This window comes from Polyodon spathula, chromosome 60 (genome assembly GCF_017654505.1).
Source record: "Polyodon spathula isolate WHYD16114869_AA chromosome 60, ASM1765450v1, whole genome shotgun sequence".
In the NCBI taxonomy this organism is placed as follows: Eukaryota; Metazoa; Chordata; class Actinopteri; order Acipenseriformes; family Polyodontidae; genus Polyodon; species Polyodon spathula.
The window spans coordinates 547,007-565,331 of NC_054593.1; the positions used below are offsets into that span (position 1 = coordinate 547,007).

At 44.3% G+C, this 18,325-nt stretch overlaps 1 protein-coding gene across 5 annotated transcripts in view; it reads right to left on the reverse strand.

The window, feature by feature from the left end:
• Nucleotides 1-1,507: 1,507 nt before the first annotated feature.
• LOC121307890 (NACHT, LRR and PYD domains-containing protein 3-like) overlaps nt 1,508-18,325 on the reverse strand; it is a 55,572-nt gene continuing 38,754 nt past the window's right edge. For 4 of the 5 annotated variants that reach the window (XM_041240209.1, XM_041240210.1, XM_041240207.1 and 1 more), the window contains 8 exons: nt 17,269-17,442; nt 15,529-15,702; nt 11,047-11,220; nt 9,755-9,928; nt 8,810-8,980; nt 4,370-4,543; nt 4,090-4,263; nt 1,508-2,113 (listed from right to left, as the gene is read on the reverse strand). In XM_041240209.1, coding sequence (XP_041096143.1) covers nt 2,101-2,113; nt 4,090-4,263; nt 4,370-4,543; nt 8,810-8,980; nt 9,755-9,928; nt 11,047-11,220; nt 15,529-15,702; nt 17,269-17,442 — 1,228 coding nt within the window. In that variant the 3' untranslated portion in view covers nt 1,508-2,100. Of the gene's footprint in view, nt 2,114-4,089; nt 4,264-4,369; nt 4,544-8,809; nt 8,981-9,754; nt 9,984-11,046; nt 11,221-15,528; nt 15,703-17,268; nt 17,443-18,325 lie in introns of those variants that run through there. The other variant, XM_041240211.1, reaches the window with a different exon arrangement.

Here is an 18,325-nt window from a genome sequence, read left to right on the forward strand (position 1 = left end):
CAGGGATCTCTATGTGCAGGGACTCTGAAACACACATCTCTATGTGCAGGGACTCTGAAGCACACATCTCTATGTGCAGGGACTCTGAAACACACATCTCTATGTGCAGGGACTCTGAAGCACACATCTCTATGTGCAGGGACTCTGAAACACATATCTCTATGTGCAGGGGCCCTGAAGCACACATCTCTATGTGCAGGGACTCTGAAGCACACATCTCTATGTGCAGGTATTACTGTATCACGCCAATGTCTACTTGTGAACTGCTTGCCTGTGTGTCGTTGTTGCGAGCACACAGAGGAATGCAAACACTCTGAAAGCGTGTAAAGATGAACGGTTGGGTGGACTTCTGAATACTCAGAGAATCCACCATCATCATCCTCATCATCAACATCACTTTCACAAAATAAAGTTATTGTTTTCAAAATGCCTCAGTCACGCCTCAAACTGTTTACTTCTGGTGTCTGATTCAACCTTATATATTGACGTATTTCGTTTGCAATAATACTACGGAAGCAAACACCTTTTGTTTGTAGTTTTATTACTGTGTTTCATTTTCTCTTTTGCCTTTTTTATGGAATATTGTTTTTCCATACTTGCATGAGCACTGGACTTGTGACTGTCTACATGTGTTGGAAACCCTGTGGTCCTGATTACCGTTGCCGGTGTCCTAGGAAATAAGTTGACTGGGAAATAATTTACTGAAGCTCTAGAATTTAAAGGCGAGGTTCCATTGTTTCTAATGTCTACGAGTTTAGGCTGGGAAATAAGTAGATTGAGCCCAGGAAATAAGTTGATTGGCTATAGTAACAAACAATAAATAATTTAAAATGAATTGTGTAAGTATAATTTATATAAATGAGTAGATCGGATATATTCGACAGTATGACGCTAGCTAAGGGAATGTGAATATCGCCGTAATATATATTGGCAACAAATACATAATTTTAAAATTGAATTTGTAAGTAACCTGTGATATGAATGTGTATTTCTGTTTGTGTAACTATAAAAATATATTACATATTTAATGTTATTTTACATTTCTGAGGGTGTTCTGTTTTGGGAAGCACTGCTGTATGCGAGCGATTTTCCAAAAGTAAAGCATGAGTTTCAGTCATGGAAAAAATTGAGCTCCATGCTGCGATTACTAACTAGGCCACGGTGCCCATACAGTGCCTATAGAGAGTCTACATCCCATTTCAAAATGTTCACTTTTTTTGCCTTATAGCCTGGAATTAAAATGCATTAAAATGTTTTTTTCATTTATCTACACATCCTACCCCACAACTTCCAAGTGAAAAAAATATTCTAGAAAATTGTAGAAAATTAATTAAAAATAAAAACTGAACTAGCTTGGTTTGATAAGTGTCCAACCCCCTTGTAATAGCAATCCTAACATATTGCCAGATCTAGGTGTGCAAAGTTGGTAGAGACCTATCCCAACAGACTCACAGCTGTAACTGCTGCCAAAGGTGCTTCCACCAAGTATTAACTCGGGGGGGGGGGGGGGGGGGGCGAAGACTTATCCAATTATGATCTTTCAGTTTTGTATTTTTAATATATAATTTTTTTTCCCCTTAGCAGTGTGGATTATGGTGTGTAATAAGCGGAAAAATATCCTCATTTAAATGCATGAAACTCTGAGGCACTGACACAACAAAATGGGAAAAAGTTCAAGAGGGTGTAGACTTTCTATAGGCACTATAAAAATAAAAAGCCATGCAGTGAACCTCCCCTTTAATCAAACTGTTGCCCCGCTTTATTTTTGCCTAGTTTTGCATTACTGTGCATGCGCCATCAACCTATACGACACCAGTATTCAGGCAACAGACAACAGCGCCCTCTGTGGGTAAAAATAAATCGGTGCACCCCTGAGGTGTTTCAAAGAAAATTCTGTCTCCTGTGTCAGTGAATGCCCACTACCCTCTCACACACCCAAACAATGACGCATGAAATTTAAAATACGTTATTATTGTGACATCGTATGAAAGAGAGGGGGGTGTGGTCTGTTTGAGTGATGTCAAAGTGGGTCTGTCCCATGAGCGCAGTCCCTGAGGGTCACATGGTTTCCTTGGAATGTCTGGTACATTCTGTCCTCCCTCACTCACAAATACTGGAAAACACAGAGAGAGAGAGATTATTTTTTAATTAATGCTGCTAACTGTTCCCACTGAAAAGAAATAGGTCGGCCAAGTTTGCCAATAGTTGCATCTTGTTTAACTTTTTTTTTATGGGAAATTGATCCTGAAGTCAGTTTCACATGTATGATGTGAAGTAGTTTTTTTTTTTTTTTTTTGGTCCATACATTTAGATTCGCCAATTATTTTTATCCCTGATTACCTCACCAATTTGGAATGCCCAATTACTTTTTCCCTACACAGCTGAGAGATCCGAAGATTTAGTGGGAGCCCTACATTCCCACGATTAAGCCAGCTTCCTCTTACACCCAAGAACTCGAGAGTGGATGTCAGCGAGTTACTGGTGAAGAAAACATGCTTTTCAACTGCCTTTTCACAACGGGCTCAGACATCAAAAGTTCTGTTTTTATTGCATTTAGCAGCCTGGCATTGTCTTTTATTCTGTGTGCCAGTGGGCGCAGCGCTAGCTGACGGTTGAGGGGCATTTGCCAGCTGGTTTTCGTGTCTCTTATCAAAATGTTTCTGCCGTCGCTCCAGGGCTAGCTGCAAAATGAAGTCCCTCTGAGTGATTGTGTTGCCGGTGCACTCCTTGTACAAAACCAAAGCGCTGAAGGCCGCCAGGTCCAAAGCATTATAAAAAACAGTCACAGGCCACCAGCGAGTACCACCTTTGACAGAATACAGCTGTGCCTGAGGAGTGTAGAGTGCAGGGGGCTCGCACGGCTTGAGCTGTTGGTGGTAACTCTATGCAGAGGACAGGCAGACAAGAAAAAAGTAGCGTAGCTATATCACACTGTATTGTGATTCAATGTGTATATTTTGTGACAGCTAATAAAATTAATAATAATAATAATCATAATAATAATCATAATAATAAGTGATGTGTAGAATGACTTTCATTAGTGTTTCAGTACTCGACAGGAGTGTATAATAGGTTCTTTCCCAATGACTTTGATTTTATTACAAAGCCCAGTCTAAATTGTCGGCTGTATTGTATTGATTTCAATACGCCGCATGAACTGCAGGTCTGGAGGTTGAAGAAGCGAGTGCTTATAGCTTATTCGTATTTAATTCAGATATTTAGTAACACTTCAGAACAGACATGCACGAGATATTCACACACGCAGAGATACTTAAATTTGAATTGAAAAAGCCATTCAAAAAGCGGTTATGGTGGTGCTAGTGTTAAAACAGTTGCACAACACATGGGTGCATGTAACACAATAAAATAAAAAGGCCCTTGTATACCCTTTAACTGAGAACTCAAGTTGGAATGAAAACCAGAAGACCCTGCAGGGGCCCTTGAGGACTGGAGTTTGAGACCCCTGGTTTAAACCTTTTTGTTTGTGTATTGTTAAATAAAATTAAAAAAAAAAAGTTTAACCTGCAGTTCGTGCTTCTGAATTAGTGGAGGAAATGCTACATGAGAAGGAAAGAATAGAATAGAAGAGGGTAACAGAGGAGAGAAGAGATGAGACAAAAGACAGAAGGTCAATGGAGAGGAATAGAGGAGAGATGAGACAGAAGAGAGAAGGGCAGTGGAGAGGAATAGAGGAGAGATTAGACAGAAGATAGAAGGGCAATGGAGAGGAATAATGGAGAGATGTGACAGAAGAGAGAAGGGCAATGGAGAGGAATAGAGGAGAGATTAGACAGAAGAGAGAAGGGCAAAGGAGAGGAATAGAGGAGAGATGAGACAGAAGACAGAAGGGCAATGGAGAGGAATAGAGGGAGTTGTCATCTCTCCCTGTCAATAATGTAACATTCACTCAAGCACCCAGAGCAGGGATGGCAAACCTTGGTCCTGGAGAGCAACAGGATCTTCTGGTTTTTGTTCCACCTGAGTTCTCAAATACTTAATTGAACCAGTTATTCTCTTAATTGGTCATAACAGACACCAAGACTCTCCAGGACCAGGGGTGGCCACCCCAGACCTGCAGTGTTTACTTACCCCAGTTTCTTTAATCTGCAGTTTGGATCCATCAGTGCAGCAGTGAGTAAGTTCACTCCAGATTCACCCAGGTTATTCACCCCCAGCTCCAGCTCTCTTAGGGTTAACTGGTTTGTACGGAGTGCTGAGGCCAGGTCCTCACAGCAATCACCCGTGAGATAACACCAACTCAGCCTGCAGAGATAACAAGACAGGAAAAGAGATTTAAAGAAGAGTGGTGTGGTTAACTCTCTCTGTAAATCATGTAAAATTCACTCAAACATCCAGAGTGTTCACTTACCCCAGTTTCTCTAGTTTACAGTTTGGATCCTTCAGTGCAGTAAACAACAGTCTTGCACCAGAATCAGCCACTTTATTCTCTCCTAGCTCCAGCTCTCTCAGGGTTGACTGGTTTCTACGAAGAGCAGAGGCCAGGTCCATACAGCAATCATTCGTGAGTTGACACTCCCTCAGCCTGCACAGATAAGGAGGCAGGATCTCACTAGCAACTTAGAACAACAACAGGCTGGTTTGCTGCTGCCAAGATGGAAATCAGGAAATGTGTTACTTTTAAATCTATCTGATTGTGTTATTCTATCTATTTGTCTCTCTTAATCTGTCCCTGCCTATGGAAATTTGTGTATCAGTGGCTGGCAGCCATATTGGCTCAAGTTTTTAGTTTTAAAATGTCATTTTCTTCAGTCATGTAACATATGGGGTTGCACGTTCATGTACCTTTCCGTCCGTATGTACTAAATATTCTCACAAAGCATGAAACGCAGGAGTGCAGAAATAAAGGAGATATATTACACTATATCTAAAAGCCCCGGGAGCAGTCACATTGACAACCACACAGAAAACAACTGTATTGTGATTATACAGAACGGTATTCTACTTTATTATTTTTATTTACCAGTCCGCAGTGTGTTTAGATGTAATCAGATTAGTCTCTGCTCTCTGCCTGACTGAATGACCGACAGTTTATTGTTTTCAATCAGCCTTTTGAAGGTTGCCGCCTGCTTCCAGCTGCGCTGCTTTGGTCAGTCAATTAGCATCAGGATTAGTGACAATAAATACCAGAGACCGTGGAGTTTTACTACGCAACAACATATGGAGTTGATGTTTTGGATCAGATGGCACAGAAGTATTCTGTGAAAGCTGGCTCCCGACGGTGGTCTGTTCAGGTGTGTTACAATGTATTGGACCTAGCAGCCATCAACTCCTGGGTACTTTACAAAGAATGCATGGAGAAGAATTTGCCAAGGAGAGAATATATTTTACAGTTATCATAGGAACTTCGCAAGAAGCATTTGGAACAGAGGGAGACTGTCAAGTGTGTACCCACAGCTGAAGCTTGCAACCCTGTTGAGAGCTGCAAGAGACCCAATGTACAGCTGTGCCCAGTGCAGAAAGGCGGTGTGGAGAAGTGTTGTGAACAGTCTGACTCAAGGTAAGGAATACCCTTTTGTCGAAAAAAAGAAATATAATTTCTTTTTTTTATAACTTTTTTATACAACTTCTTGTGCTGTGTGCTTCTGTAAAATGTTTTTTTTCTAAGTTTATTTATCTATGTTGTTCAGTTGCTTTTCCTCATCTGATAATAAACTGATTGTTGTTGAAAAGTAAAAAATGTATTGCTATCGTTTCAGTTTTATAAATAAGCACCATCTGTTGCAAACCAATGTCTGTTCTGATGTTTACTTATTTACATTTTCTTGTTTTGATTTGTAAATGTAAATATTCATATATATATATATATATATATATATATATATATATATATATATATATATATATATATATATATATATAATATATATATGTGTGTGTGTGTGTGTGTGTGTGTGTCAGTGTGTTCAGATGTTTGTGGCGTACCTAATAAAAAAAATTAAAAAACGAATTACATCCGTCTGTTTCTCCTTTCATCACACTATTTACAGTGTTTTGAATACAGCCGTCAGAAAGACTGCTGCGGGACTTCTAGGTTTGGGTATATCTCTGGTCCTTCTAGTGTTAATTGATTTGGTGCCATGTCTACCTAGGGGGGTGACCTGTTCTGTTCCTGACCTGGGCTGGTTCACCCCTCTTTAGGTGACTTGGTATTCAGGAGCGCCATGTTGATGCCGGGCTTAGTGCGGATTCCTGATTGGCACAGGAGCTCTGTGCTGCAGTGGACTGTGCCAAGTCACTTAAAGAGGGGTGAACCGGCCCAGGTCAGGAATGGACAGGTGAACCCCTCAGTGGTCTCCCTTACTCCTCCTGAGCCAATATGCTAATGAATAGCCTGGAAATGTTTGTGATGATTTGGTGTACAAATGGTTCCTTGTAATGGCCGATGTTTTTGAGATTTGTTCAAGGGTGTTGTTTTTATTAAATCATTTGAAATAGAGGGCGGAAGATGAAATCATAAAAAAATGTATAAATAAATTTAAAAAATACAATAAGAAAATTTAAAAAACAAAACAAATAATTAAAAAAAACATGGACTTCAGCTATTTTTGAGGGATTTTTCAGTAATCAGATAATTAAATGCAAATAAAGGAAAACAAAAATCACATCTCTCTGTTTGTCTGAAAGCTTCCCTTATAGAATTTGACCAAACTGTAATACAGCAATAGGCTAAAGCATGGTAAGCATAGGTGAGCATTGTAAACAATAGCAAGGTATGGTAAAGCATATTAATAACAATGACAAACCAGGGGAAACTATGGTACATGCATAATATAAAGATGGGAAAAGCATGTTCAAACTGCAAAAAATACTGTTGCACATTTATAAGGGTAAGCACAGCTAACATGGTTTAGTGAATAATTTAGATGTTTTTGTGTTGAGATGCTAAAGAGAAATACTACTTTACAGTAGCATCATGTTTAAGAACTTTATGTGGTGTTTTAAAGTTTGTTATCAAGGCATTCACCATTACATTCGCTGTCTCTCCCTCCTTTTCACTTTTCTGTCCTTCCCTCCCTCTCTATCTTTCCATCCATCCCTGTCTCTCTCCATTCATGTCTGTAATACCTCGTTTCCACTCACTGCAACTATCAGGTACATGTGAGCTGAACTGGTTTAGCTAAAGAGGGCTGCCTCCATTTCCACTGCATTTTCTCAGGTACAGCTAACCTGGGAAGTATTTGCGCAACGCCAGAGGTCAAATGGCATTCTGTGACGCATAGGATGCTGGGATTCTGTGGCTTTTCGGGAACTACAGATCTTAACATTTCTCACTGAACCCAATAACTGCTCCTGTGTGGAACTTTCTGACCATACATTCAAAGGTGCTTTCATTTCTTCTCCATCCCAAGGTAATACATTTATTTTTGGCTTGCCGCTCTCGGTTCGCTGCAGCAGATACAAACACACACTGAAGTTGCATAGCCCCGCTGTGTAACGACACTTCCGCCTGGACCAGGTGGGACTCGTCGGGTACTACATACAAAACTGTACCATCCCAGATCTGTTTGGGCCATCCTTAGGTGCACCACACCCAGACCAGTGGCAAGTGGAAACGAATAACTCTCCCTTCCTGCTCCTTTCTCGCTATCCCTCCCTCCATTCCAGTTTTCCTTCCCTCCCTCCTTGTCTATCTTTCTTTCTCTCACTCCCGCTGTCTCTCTCTCCATTCGTCTATCTCTAACTATCCCTCCTATCTTCAACCCTTTATCCCTCCCTCTATGTTGCAATTTTTTAATTTTTTTTACAAATTAACCTGATAGCCTTACTAAAGCTACTCAGATTGAGCCATTATCAAGAGTGGCTGCTAACGGCTTTCACCGGAAGGGAAGGACACATTGACTGGAGCTCTCCCAGCAGAGAAAAATGTGAATGACTTTTCTCTGAAGACAACAAAGCGAGGCTGACAACACATAGCTGATCGCCGGGGAGGGGCTAACATGTTGGGGAGTGTTTGTGTGTGAGAGAAGGCTTTGGATACACAGTGCAGACCTTCTGTTTTTAGAATTTTTTTTATTTATTATAGTGTACATGTTTTTGAAGGAACTACATTTTATACAACAATTTTAACTTTTTTTTTGGCTGCCGCAGATGTGACTGAGTGGTTTTTTTGAAAACTGATCCTGCAGCCAGTGTACCATGTGATGTCTTTTTACTTTTTTAAATTTAAGTCTCAAGCCTCTCTCTCAATGTCTGTCTTTTCCTTCTCTCTCTCTTCTTTCCAGTCTCTCTCTACCTCCCTTCCAGTCTATCTCTCTCTTCCTCCCTCCCACTGTCTCTCTCATTCCCTATCCCTTGCTTTCAGTCACTTTCTCCCTTTGTCCCTGTTTCACACAGTCACAGAGGGACAGAGAAAGAGAAAAAAAGAAGGGAAGGAGAGAGAGAGAGACAGGGAAGGGTTCTGTCAGGTCTGCTGTCTTACCTATCCTGACTCAAATTGACATGCAAAAGGGAGATGCACCTTTTACATATTACAGTTTAACTGAAATCACAAGTCTCTCACTCTCTCTCACTTCCTCCCTGTTTCAATGAGGAGGAAGGTAGAAAAATAGAAAGAGTGACAAGGGGGACGGAGGGAAGAAGAGAGAGAGAAAGACAAGATGGGACAGGTCCCTGAATGGGAAAGGTGTGGGGGAATGGTATTAGAGAAGGAAATGAGTAGAAGAAAGGAGCCGAACAGAAGAGATGATGGGGCAGAAGCAAGAAGGGGAGGGGAGAAGGGGTGAAGTTGTCATTCCTCCCTGTCAATTTCATATCATTTTCACACAAACACCCATAAATGTTCACTTACTCCAGTTTCTCTAATTTACAGTTTGGATCCTTCAGTGCTGCAGCCAATTTCACTCCTGAGTCCCCCAGGTTATTGTGACTCAGCCCCAGCTCTCTCAGGGTTGACTGGTTTGTACAGAGAGCAGAGGCCAGGTCCTCAAGACAGTCACCTGTGAGTTCACACTTCCTCAGCCTGCAGAGAAAATAAGACAGGATCTCACCAGAAACTCGATTCAGTTGAACTGGCTGGTCTGCTGCTGAAAAAAATTAAAATCAGGAACTATGGTAGTTTTTAATCTATTTAATTGTCTTACTCTGTCTGTCTCCTTTAAAGATGTCTCTCCTTATGTCTCTCTTCATACCCCCTTTCTTTCTACATCCCTTCATGTCTCCTTGTTCCCTCTTCTGTCACTCTCTCTATGTACCTTCTCTCTCTATTGCTAGCCCAACCCCTCCCTCTCTCTATTTACCATTACCTCCTATCTCCCTTTCTCCCTAACTTACCCTTCTCCCTTTCTCTACCTCCCTCTTCCCACTGTCTCTCAACATTAACCCTCCTCACCCTGTCTTTATGACCTCTTTTCTCTCTCTCCCTCTCTGCATCCCTCTCCATCTCTCTCCCTGTCTGTCTTAAAGTTTTCCTTCTAAAAGTTTGCCACAAAAAGCACAGCAAAGTGCAATGGATTGGGAAAACATGATAAAATACTGTCAAGATGATACATTTTTTTTCCAAATAAGTCCAGTGACACAAAATGTTGTGCTACAGCTGGCAGGTGTTCCCCATCTTTTGAGTATTATTTAATAGAACGCTGGATGCCATAGCGTCTCAGTTTGCCCTGCGATTCCTCACTGTCTGGAGTCTGTGTTTCTAGTCTGACGTCACCACTGCAAGCCACCCCTTCACAGGAAGTTATCCCTCCCTATCAGTAATTCAATACTCACACCAACTCCCAGCTTGTTTACGTACCCCAGTGTCTTTAATTTACAGTTTGGATCCCTCAGTGCAGCAGACAGCAGTTTCACACCTAAATTCCCCATGACATTTTCTCCCAGCTCCAACTCTGTCAGGTTTGACTGCTTTGCCCGGAGAACAGAGGCCAGGTCCTCACAGCAGCCACCCGTGAGATTACAATCCCACAGTCTGCAGAGATAGAAAGGATCTCACCAGGATCTCTGTTGAACTGGCATCTCTGTTGCTATCAAGATTGAAATTGGGATTTGTGGTAGTTTTTAATCTATTTCAATGTTTTTTTTTTGTTAGTCTCCCTTAAATCTGTCTATCTGCCTCTCTGCTCTCCCCCTTCTTTCTCTCGATAACTCTCTTACTCTTCCTGTCCCTTTGTCCCCACTCTATCCCTATCCCTCGCTACCCATCTCTCACTCTGTCATTACCCCCTCTCTATTTCTCTTCCCCTTATCTCTGTCTATCACCATTAACCTCCCTCTGCCGCCTGTCTGTCTCACTCCTTTTCAGTCTATTCCTTCCTCCCTCTTCTCTCTGTCTGTCTGAAAGTTTCTCTTGTAAAGTAAAAGACACAGCCCTGTGTATCAGTCTCTACCTGTATCTCTCTCCATATCTCAATTTTCCCTGTACATTTCTCTCCCTCATTCTCTCTCTCCCTTTCCTTTTTAGTTTTCATCAATTTTCCATTTGGTAAAAGCAAAGTTCACATTCACATTGAAATCAAATGTAGAGCTCAGGCAATAAATGTATAAACTTGTTACATCTCTGTTCAATAAAAGTATAAACTTGTTTTCAGTCACATTTTGTGGTTTCATAACTTTTTTTCAATATTTTAAGACACTATAGTAGAGAGATCACCCCACTGTTAAGGCAACTTTTTGATGGTCCTAATAGTATTTTTTTTTGCTGCCAAATGTGCTGGGAGAGGGTCTTTGGCTATCTCATCTCGCTCTTTCTCCCTTCCAGTCTGTCTTTCTCTCTCCCTTGCTCCCCCCCTCTCTCTCTCCTTTCCTCCCTGTTCATCAGGGAGGGAGGCAGAGAAACCAAGAGGGAAGGAATCAGAGAGAGACAGGGAGGGCACTGTCAGGTCTGCTGTCTTGCCTATCCTGACTGAAACTGACATGCAACAGGGAGATATAGTTTATATTACATAATACATTTCAGTCACTCAATCTGCATTTCCAAATGCATCGTTCATCTGAGGGGGGGCAGGGAATGCTATTGGAGTAGAGGAGTGAAAATAAAAACAGAGGAGAGAAGAGAAATACCTAGTACTATCCAGAGTGCTTACTTACTGCAGTTTCACTAATGTACAGTTTGGATCCTTCAACGCAGCAGACAGCAATTTTACTCCTGAGTCACCCAGTTTATTGAAACTCAGCTTCAGACTTTTCAGGTTTGAGTGGTTTGTACGGAGAACAGAGGCCAGGTCCTCGCAGCAACCAACTGTGAGACAACAATCCCCCAACCTGCATATTAAGACAGGATCTCACTTTAGTACTGGCAGTTCTGCCAAGACTGAGATCAAGAACATTGGTACTGCTTAATCTGCTTAATCCTCGTTCTGTCTGTCTCCCTGTGTCTCTGCCTGCCCTCCCCTCTTGCTCTTTTACTCCATGTCTCTGCCTGCCCTCCATCTCTTACTCCATGTCTCTCACTGCCCTCCCCCTTTCTCCGCTACATCTCTCTACCTTATCCCACACCTCCCCATTTCTCTCTCCCTCTCTCTGAAAGTACCCCTTATACCCTGTAACAAAGTGCCCGCCCCTGTGTATATTATCTGTTATGTGTTGCGTGTGGTGTGTTTAAATGTTGGTGTATAGACATTGGTACACGGGATATAAACGGGTCTGTGTAACACGAGTGTTTAAAAATGTATATGTGTATTTAGGCACGAGGATTGCACAGCACTTCACGTGCAAGTAAAATGTAGTAATATGTGAGCACGGGGAATTGCACTTTATTAATTCACGTGCTGGGATTCAAGTGAATAATTAATTGGTAATTGAATCCCAGCACAATAGTATATATAGATGCACGTTGTCACATACTGGGGTTGGGTGTTCGGTGAGCGGAGAACGGGATTGGAGACGGAGGAAATAAGTAAAGTAGTAATAATAACAACAAAGTATCTGCTCACCGTGTTTGTCAGTGTCTGTCCGTGCACCGTTTTGTTAAGTTTAGTCTGTTTTCGTTTGTCTATTTATTTTGGCGTAGAGTGCCGTGTCCTGTGTTTTTCGTGTTTGTGTAAACCTTTTATTTTGTATTAAACCGGCGCCAACAGGCGTCTTCATCACTTCATTTCATCCGTCCTGTGTTTTGTGTATTTCATTACTTTTCCTGGTTCTGACGCCGCCCACTTCGGCCGTCTCTGTGACACGTGGTGTCCTGCGTGGGATTTAACAGCGCCTCCAAGCGTCAGACCAGGAGAGGTTTTTTTTTGTGTGGGAGAAAAAAAAAAAAAAAAAAAAGGGGGCGTCTTTGGATTACAAAAAAAAAAAAAAAGAAAGAAATGGGGAGAAGCAGGAAAGAGGATAAAGAGGTGAGGGACAGGGAGGAGGAGTGCCGCCTAAGGGCCAGACATCCCCGGCGATGTAACCAGTCCTTGCCGGGGTGCCTCCTCTGCAACCAGGACCATCTCTTTGCCAATTGTCCCTTCCGCTGCCCCTACCAGGAGGGAGAGGAGGAACTGCCACAGAAGAGGAAGGCAGAGGACCCACCACTGTCTCCAGAGCCGCACCAGTCTCCTGCAAGCGAGGGAGAGCCGCACCAGTCCCCTGTAACAAGGGGAGACTACATGCCGCTCCCACCTCCACCACCAGGAGACTACACGCCGCTCCTACCTCCATGGGCAGGCGCAGAGCAGCAGGAGCTGCCTCTGCCTCCTCCACCGGCAGGCGCAGAGCAGCAGGAGCTGCCTCTGCCTCCTCCACCGGCAGGCGCAGAGCAGCAGGAGCTGCCTCTGCCTCCGCCACCTCCACCGGCAGGGGCAGAGCAGCAGGAGCTGCCTCCGCCACCTCCACCTCCACCGGCAGGGGAGAGAGCAGCAGGAGCTGCCTCTGCCTCCGCCACCTCCACCGGCAGGGGGAGAGCAGCAGGAGCTGCCTCTGCCTCCGCCACCTCCACCGGCAGGGGGAGAGCAGCAGGAGCTGCCTCTGCCTCCGCCACCTCCACCGGCAGGGGGAGAGCAGCAGGAGCTGCCTCTGCCTCCGCCACCTCCACCGGCAGGGGGAGAGCAGCAGGAGCTGCCTCTGCCTCCGCCACCTCCACCGGCAGGAGCAGAGCAGCAGGAGCTGCCTCTGCCTCCGCCACCAGCAGAGGGTGAATGCCTGCTGGGTCCCTGTCCACCAGCAGAGGGTGAATGCCTGCTGGTATCACTTCCCCCACCAGCAGAGGGTGAATGCCTGCTGGTATCACTTCCCCCACCAGCAGAGGGTGAATGCCTGCTGGTATCACTTCCCCCACCAGCAGAGGGTGAATGCCTGCTGGTATCACTTCCCCCACCAGCAGAGGGTGAATGCCTGCTGGTATCACTTCCCCCACCATCACGAGGAGAGGAGCTGGAGCTTCCTCTGCCTCCACCTCCATCAGGGGGAGAGGAGCAGGAGCTGCCTCTCCCTGCACCACAAGGGCCAGGACTAGATGCTGGCGGTCCTCAGCAGCCCTTGCATAGGCTGCTGAGGGAAGCACGGGGAAGAACCTCCCGGCTGCAGTGGCCGAAAAGAGGGCCAACACCCGCACCCCAGCTTGTCCTGACTGCCAGCCTCGCTTCGCCCAAGGATGCCAGCCTCGCTTCGCCCAAGGATGCCAGCCTCGCTTCGCCCAAGGATGCCAGCCTCGCTTCGCCCAAGGATGCCAGCCTCGCTTCGCCCAAGGATGCCAGCCTCGCTTCGCCCAAGGATGCCTCTGCATCGCCTGGGGTTGCCCGCCGCTCTGCATCGCCTGGGGTTGCCCGCCGCTCTGCATCGCCTGGGGTTGCCCGCCGCTCTGCATCGCCTGGGGTTGCCCGCCGCTCTGCATCGCCTGGGGTTGCCCGCCGCTCCGCATCACAGCCGGAAGTACTGTGGCCGGAACCCCACGAAGGGGAGCTGCCGGCCACGAAGAAGGGGGAGGAGGTCTGGAGACCGCCAACCCCAGCAGCAGTTTCGCTGCCGGAGGAGGGGGAGGAGGTCTGGAGACCGCCAACCCCAGCAGCAGTTTCGCTGCCGGAGGAGGGGGAGGAGGTCTGGAGACCGCCAACCCCAGCAGCAGTTTCTCCGCCGGAGATCGTGGGGGAGGTCCGGAGACCTGCTCCCTCTGCAGTTTCTTCCCTGCAGGAAGAACGGTGGTTGAAGCCCCACCAAGGGGAGCTGCCGGCGCCGAAGGAGGGGGAAGGTCAGGAGACCACACCCCAAGCAGCCTTTCCGCTGCTAGGACTACCCTGGCAGGAGAATGCTACCCTGCTGACAGCATTACGACCTGTGGGCCCCTGGAAGCCTCTGGTCCTGGCCAAGGACTTTGGGCGGGACTTTTGGGCTTTTAAGGGGGGAGGTGGCCATTGAGGCCATGTGTGCTTTGCACAGGAGGGGGTATATGTAACAAAGTGCCCGCCCCTGTGTATATTATCTGTTATGTGTTGCGTGTGGTGTGTTTAAATGTTGGTGTATAGTCATTGGTACACGGGATATAAACGGGTCTGTGTAACACGAGTGTTTAAAATGTATATGTGTATTTAGGCACGAGGATTGCACAGCACTTCACGTGCAAGTAAAATGTAATAATATGTGAGCACGGGGAATTGCACTTTATTAATTCACGTGCTGGGATTCAAGTGAATAATTAATTGGTAATTGAATCCCAGCACAATAGTATATATAGATGCACGTTGGCACATACTGGGGTTGGGTGTTCGGTGAGCGGAGAACGGGATTGGAGACGGAGGAAATAAGTAAGTAGTAATAATAATAACAAAGTATCTGCTCACCGTGTTTGTCAGTGTCTGTCCGTGCACCGTTTTGTTAAGTTTAGTCTGTTTTTGTTTGTCTATTTATTTTGGCGTAGAGTGCCGTGTCCTGTGTTTTTCGTGTTTGTGTAAACCTTTTATTTTGTATTAAACCGGCGCCAACAGGCGTCTTCATCACTTCATTTCATCCGTCCTGTGTTTTGTGTATTGCCTTACCTTTCCTGGTTCTGACGCCGCCCACTTCGGCCGTCTCTGTGACAACCCCTTATTAAAGTTTACCGCAGTAAAAGCCCATCAAAGTGTAATAAAGCATACTAAAAACATGGCCTGCATGGCTATTGAATTGCATTAAATGCGCTCCACTCTGTATTAATATCTGTCTGTCTGTTCGTCTGTCTTTGCATGCCAACCTATCTTTTGAAGTAAGTTGGTTGTCTGTCACCCTTAACCTGTTTCCTGTTCCCCCTTTTGCATGTCTGCTTATTTGTCCATGTGTCTACCATTTTATCTGCTGTCTTCCAATCTGTCCCTTCATGAGTCTTCACAGTAGAAGTCAGAATAATAGACTACCTATTGTCGGTCTGCCCCTCTCTATCTATCCTTGTTTCTCCTATCTTCCCACTCTGATAATGAACTCCACCTCTCCCTCCATGTCTTTGTCTCTCCCTTTCAAACTTTCCCTCCCTGCCCACCTGTCCTCCTGCCTTAGTTCTTTTCTCTCTCTGTGTCTCTCTCTATCTCCTGTTTTTTTTTAGCTGAGGAGTAGATATGTGAGGTTGTCACCCCTCTGTGTCAGTAATGTAATATTCATACACACATTAGAGTGGCTGCTTACCCCAGTATCTCTAATTTACAGTTTGGATCCATCAATGCAGCTGACAGTATTTTCACTCCCGAATCTCCCATGAAATTCATTCCCAGGTCCAGCTCTCTCAGGGTTGACTGGTTTCTACAGAGAGCAGAGGCCAGGTTCTGACAGTAATCACCTGTGAGCTGACACCCCCATAACCTGCAGAGATAAAAAAGACAGGGTCTCACTAGAAACTCACTTCTGTACAACTGGCTGCTCTGCTGTTGGCAAGATTGAAATCAGTAACTGTGGTAGTTTTTAATCTATTTGATCCTCTTAGTTTGTCTCTGCCTGCCACTCTTCAGCCCCCCCTCCTTTGTTTCTACATTCCTTTCTTTCTTTTGCAAACAGCTTTGACACCGTCTCATAGCAGGACGGGGAATCAGATAATCACAAACTATTAGTGGTTTACATGTTGTATTAGTGTGTTAACACTAAATTCTCTGAGCAGTTTGAATGTAGCATCATCACGGACAGTTTAATATCTAAATTGTTCCCTGTGGACTCTGGCGTGAGACAGGGCTGTGTCCTCTCCCCCATACTTTTTCTGACTGTGATTGACTGGGTCATGAGGCAAACGACTGGAAACAAACCCAGAGGCATCCAGTGGACACTGCTATCCTTTCTGGAAGGCTTGGATTTTGCAGACGATATTGCTTTGCTTGCTTCAAAACTTGTGCACATACAAGAAAAGACTGCCAGGCTGTGCAAGTTCGCAAAACAGTCAGGGTTCCATGTTAATCCTAAGAAGACCCAAGTTATGAGAATCAACACTAGCACCACACAACTAGTAGCCGTAGATGAAGCAGATATTGAGGAAGTGAGCAACTCTGTGTACCTCGGCAGCCTTGCCAGCAAGGAAAATGCAGCTGGAAAGCACATCCACTCAAGACTGCAGAAAGCCAGGAACTCATTCTGCAAGCTGAAGAATATCTGCAAGTCTCAACAGCATAGTCTAAAAACCAAGATTAAGATCTATAACAGCAATGTCAAGTCAGTCCTTTTGTATGGGAGTGAGTGCTGGAGGGCAACCAAAGAGGATACGAACTCTCTCGCAGCCTTCCAGGTGCCATGTCATGTCTTCTGGCCAAATAAAATCTCCAATAAAGACCTCCATACTAAAACCAAGCTTCAATGCATTAAACACAAGATTAAATATTGCAGGCTGAGGTGGCTCAGACATGTGCTATGGATGAAAGAGGGTGACATACCCAAGTTTGCCTTAAGGTGGACCACAAGGAAAGAGAAAGCGGGGATGGCCTAAGACCACAAGGCGTTGAACAGTGCTGGCTGAGCTCAAAGACATGGGTCTCGCCCTCGGTGTAAGGAATACACAGCCACTGACCAGCCTTGACCACAACATCACCCGACCACACCCAGTATAATGCTAGAAGACAAGGAGTGGAAGAGGGTACTAGAGGACAGAAGAGATGAGACAGAGGAGAGAAGGGCAACAGAAGGGCAATGGAGATGAAGAGGAGAGATGAGACAGAAGAGAGAAGGGCAACAGAGATGAACAGAGGAGAGATGAGCTGAGACAGAAGACAGAAGGGCAATGGAGATGAATAGAGGAGAGATGAGGTGAGAGAAGAGAGAAGGGCAATGGAGAGGAATAGAGATGAGGTGAGACAGAAGAGAGAAGGGCAATGGAGAGGAATAGAGGAGTAAAGTTATCATCCACCCTCAGTGGTGTAATATTCACACAAACACCCAGTCTTCACTTACCCCAGTTTCTCTAATTTACAGTTTGGATCCTTCAGGGCAGCAGTCAGTTTCACTCCTGAATCCCCCAGGTTATTCCCTGCCAGCTCCAGCTCTCTCAGGGTTGAGTGGCTTGTGGTGCAGAGAGCAGAGACCAGGTCCTCACAGCAATTACCTGTAAGACTACACCGTTCTAGCCTGCAGAGATAAGAAGACAGGATTTCACTACAAACTCAGTTCAGTACAACTGGCTGTTCTTATTGGTGGGAGTCGATTCCCAGAAGAGTCGATTCCCGATTCTGACATTCTAAATTTCGAGAATCGATTCCAAGGATGAGGAGTTGATTCTTTACATGGGTGGGGGGGCAGGGCCGGGGGTGGTATGCTTTGCATAGAGCCAACTTGCAGTCGCAAACAGTATTACTAAAATTCACTTTTTGTCTAAACCAAAGTAATGTATGTTTTCAAGTTAACATTTCCTTATACAGAATGAAAACTGTATTCTAAACACCTCTATTTTAGGCATAGTTTTGCTCAGGTTTTTTTTTCAATTGTGCAAAGGCATAGGAAAAAAAAATGGTAGAAAGTGGAGGAGGAAAATCGAAAATCTCTTTGGAAATATTTTGTATTTGAGGGGAAGGAAAGGAAAAAGATGAAATGCCAAATGTGCAAGAAAATTCTTCCGACTTCTCTGATGGTGAAACATCAGAACATTCACCACAAGGAAAACATCCGGCAGAATCCACAGGTACCTGTATATTTATTTTTGTTTACATTTAAATGTGTAACATTGCTTCCTTTATTATTTGCTTGATGGCTCACAGTGTTTAACATATGTTAACTTAAATATAAATTTATATATATATATATATATATATATATATATATATATATATTATATATATATATATATATATATATATATATCTGTTCAATCATTCAACATTTGCTTACTTTTGAAAGGGTAATTTAGTTCAATCATAAGTTTTCGTATTTCTTGGAGTTTTTTAGTATTATTATTATTATTATTATTATTATTATTATTATTATTATTATTATTATTATATGCAGTAGCAGTGTC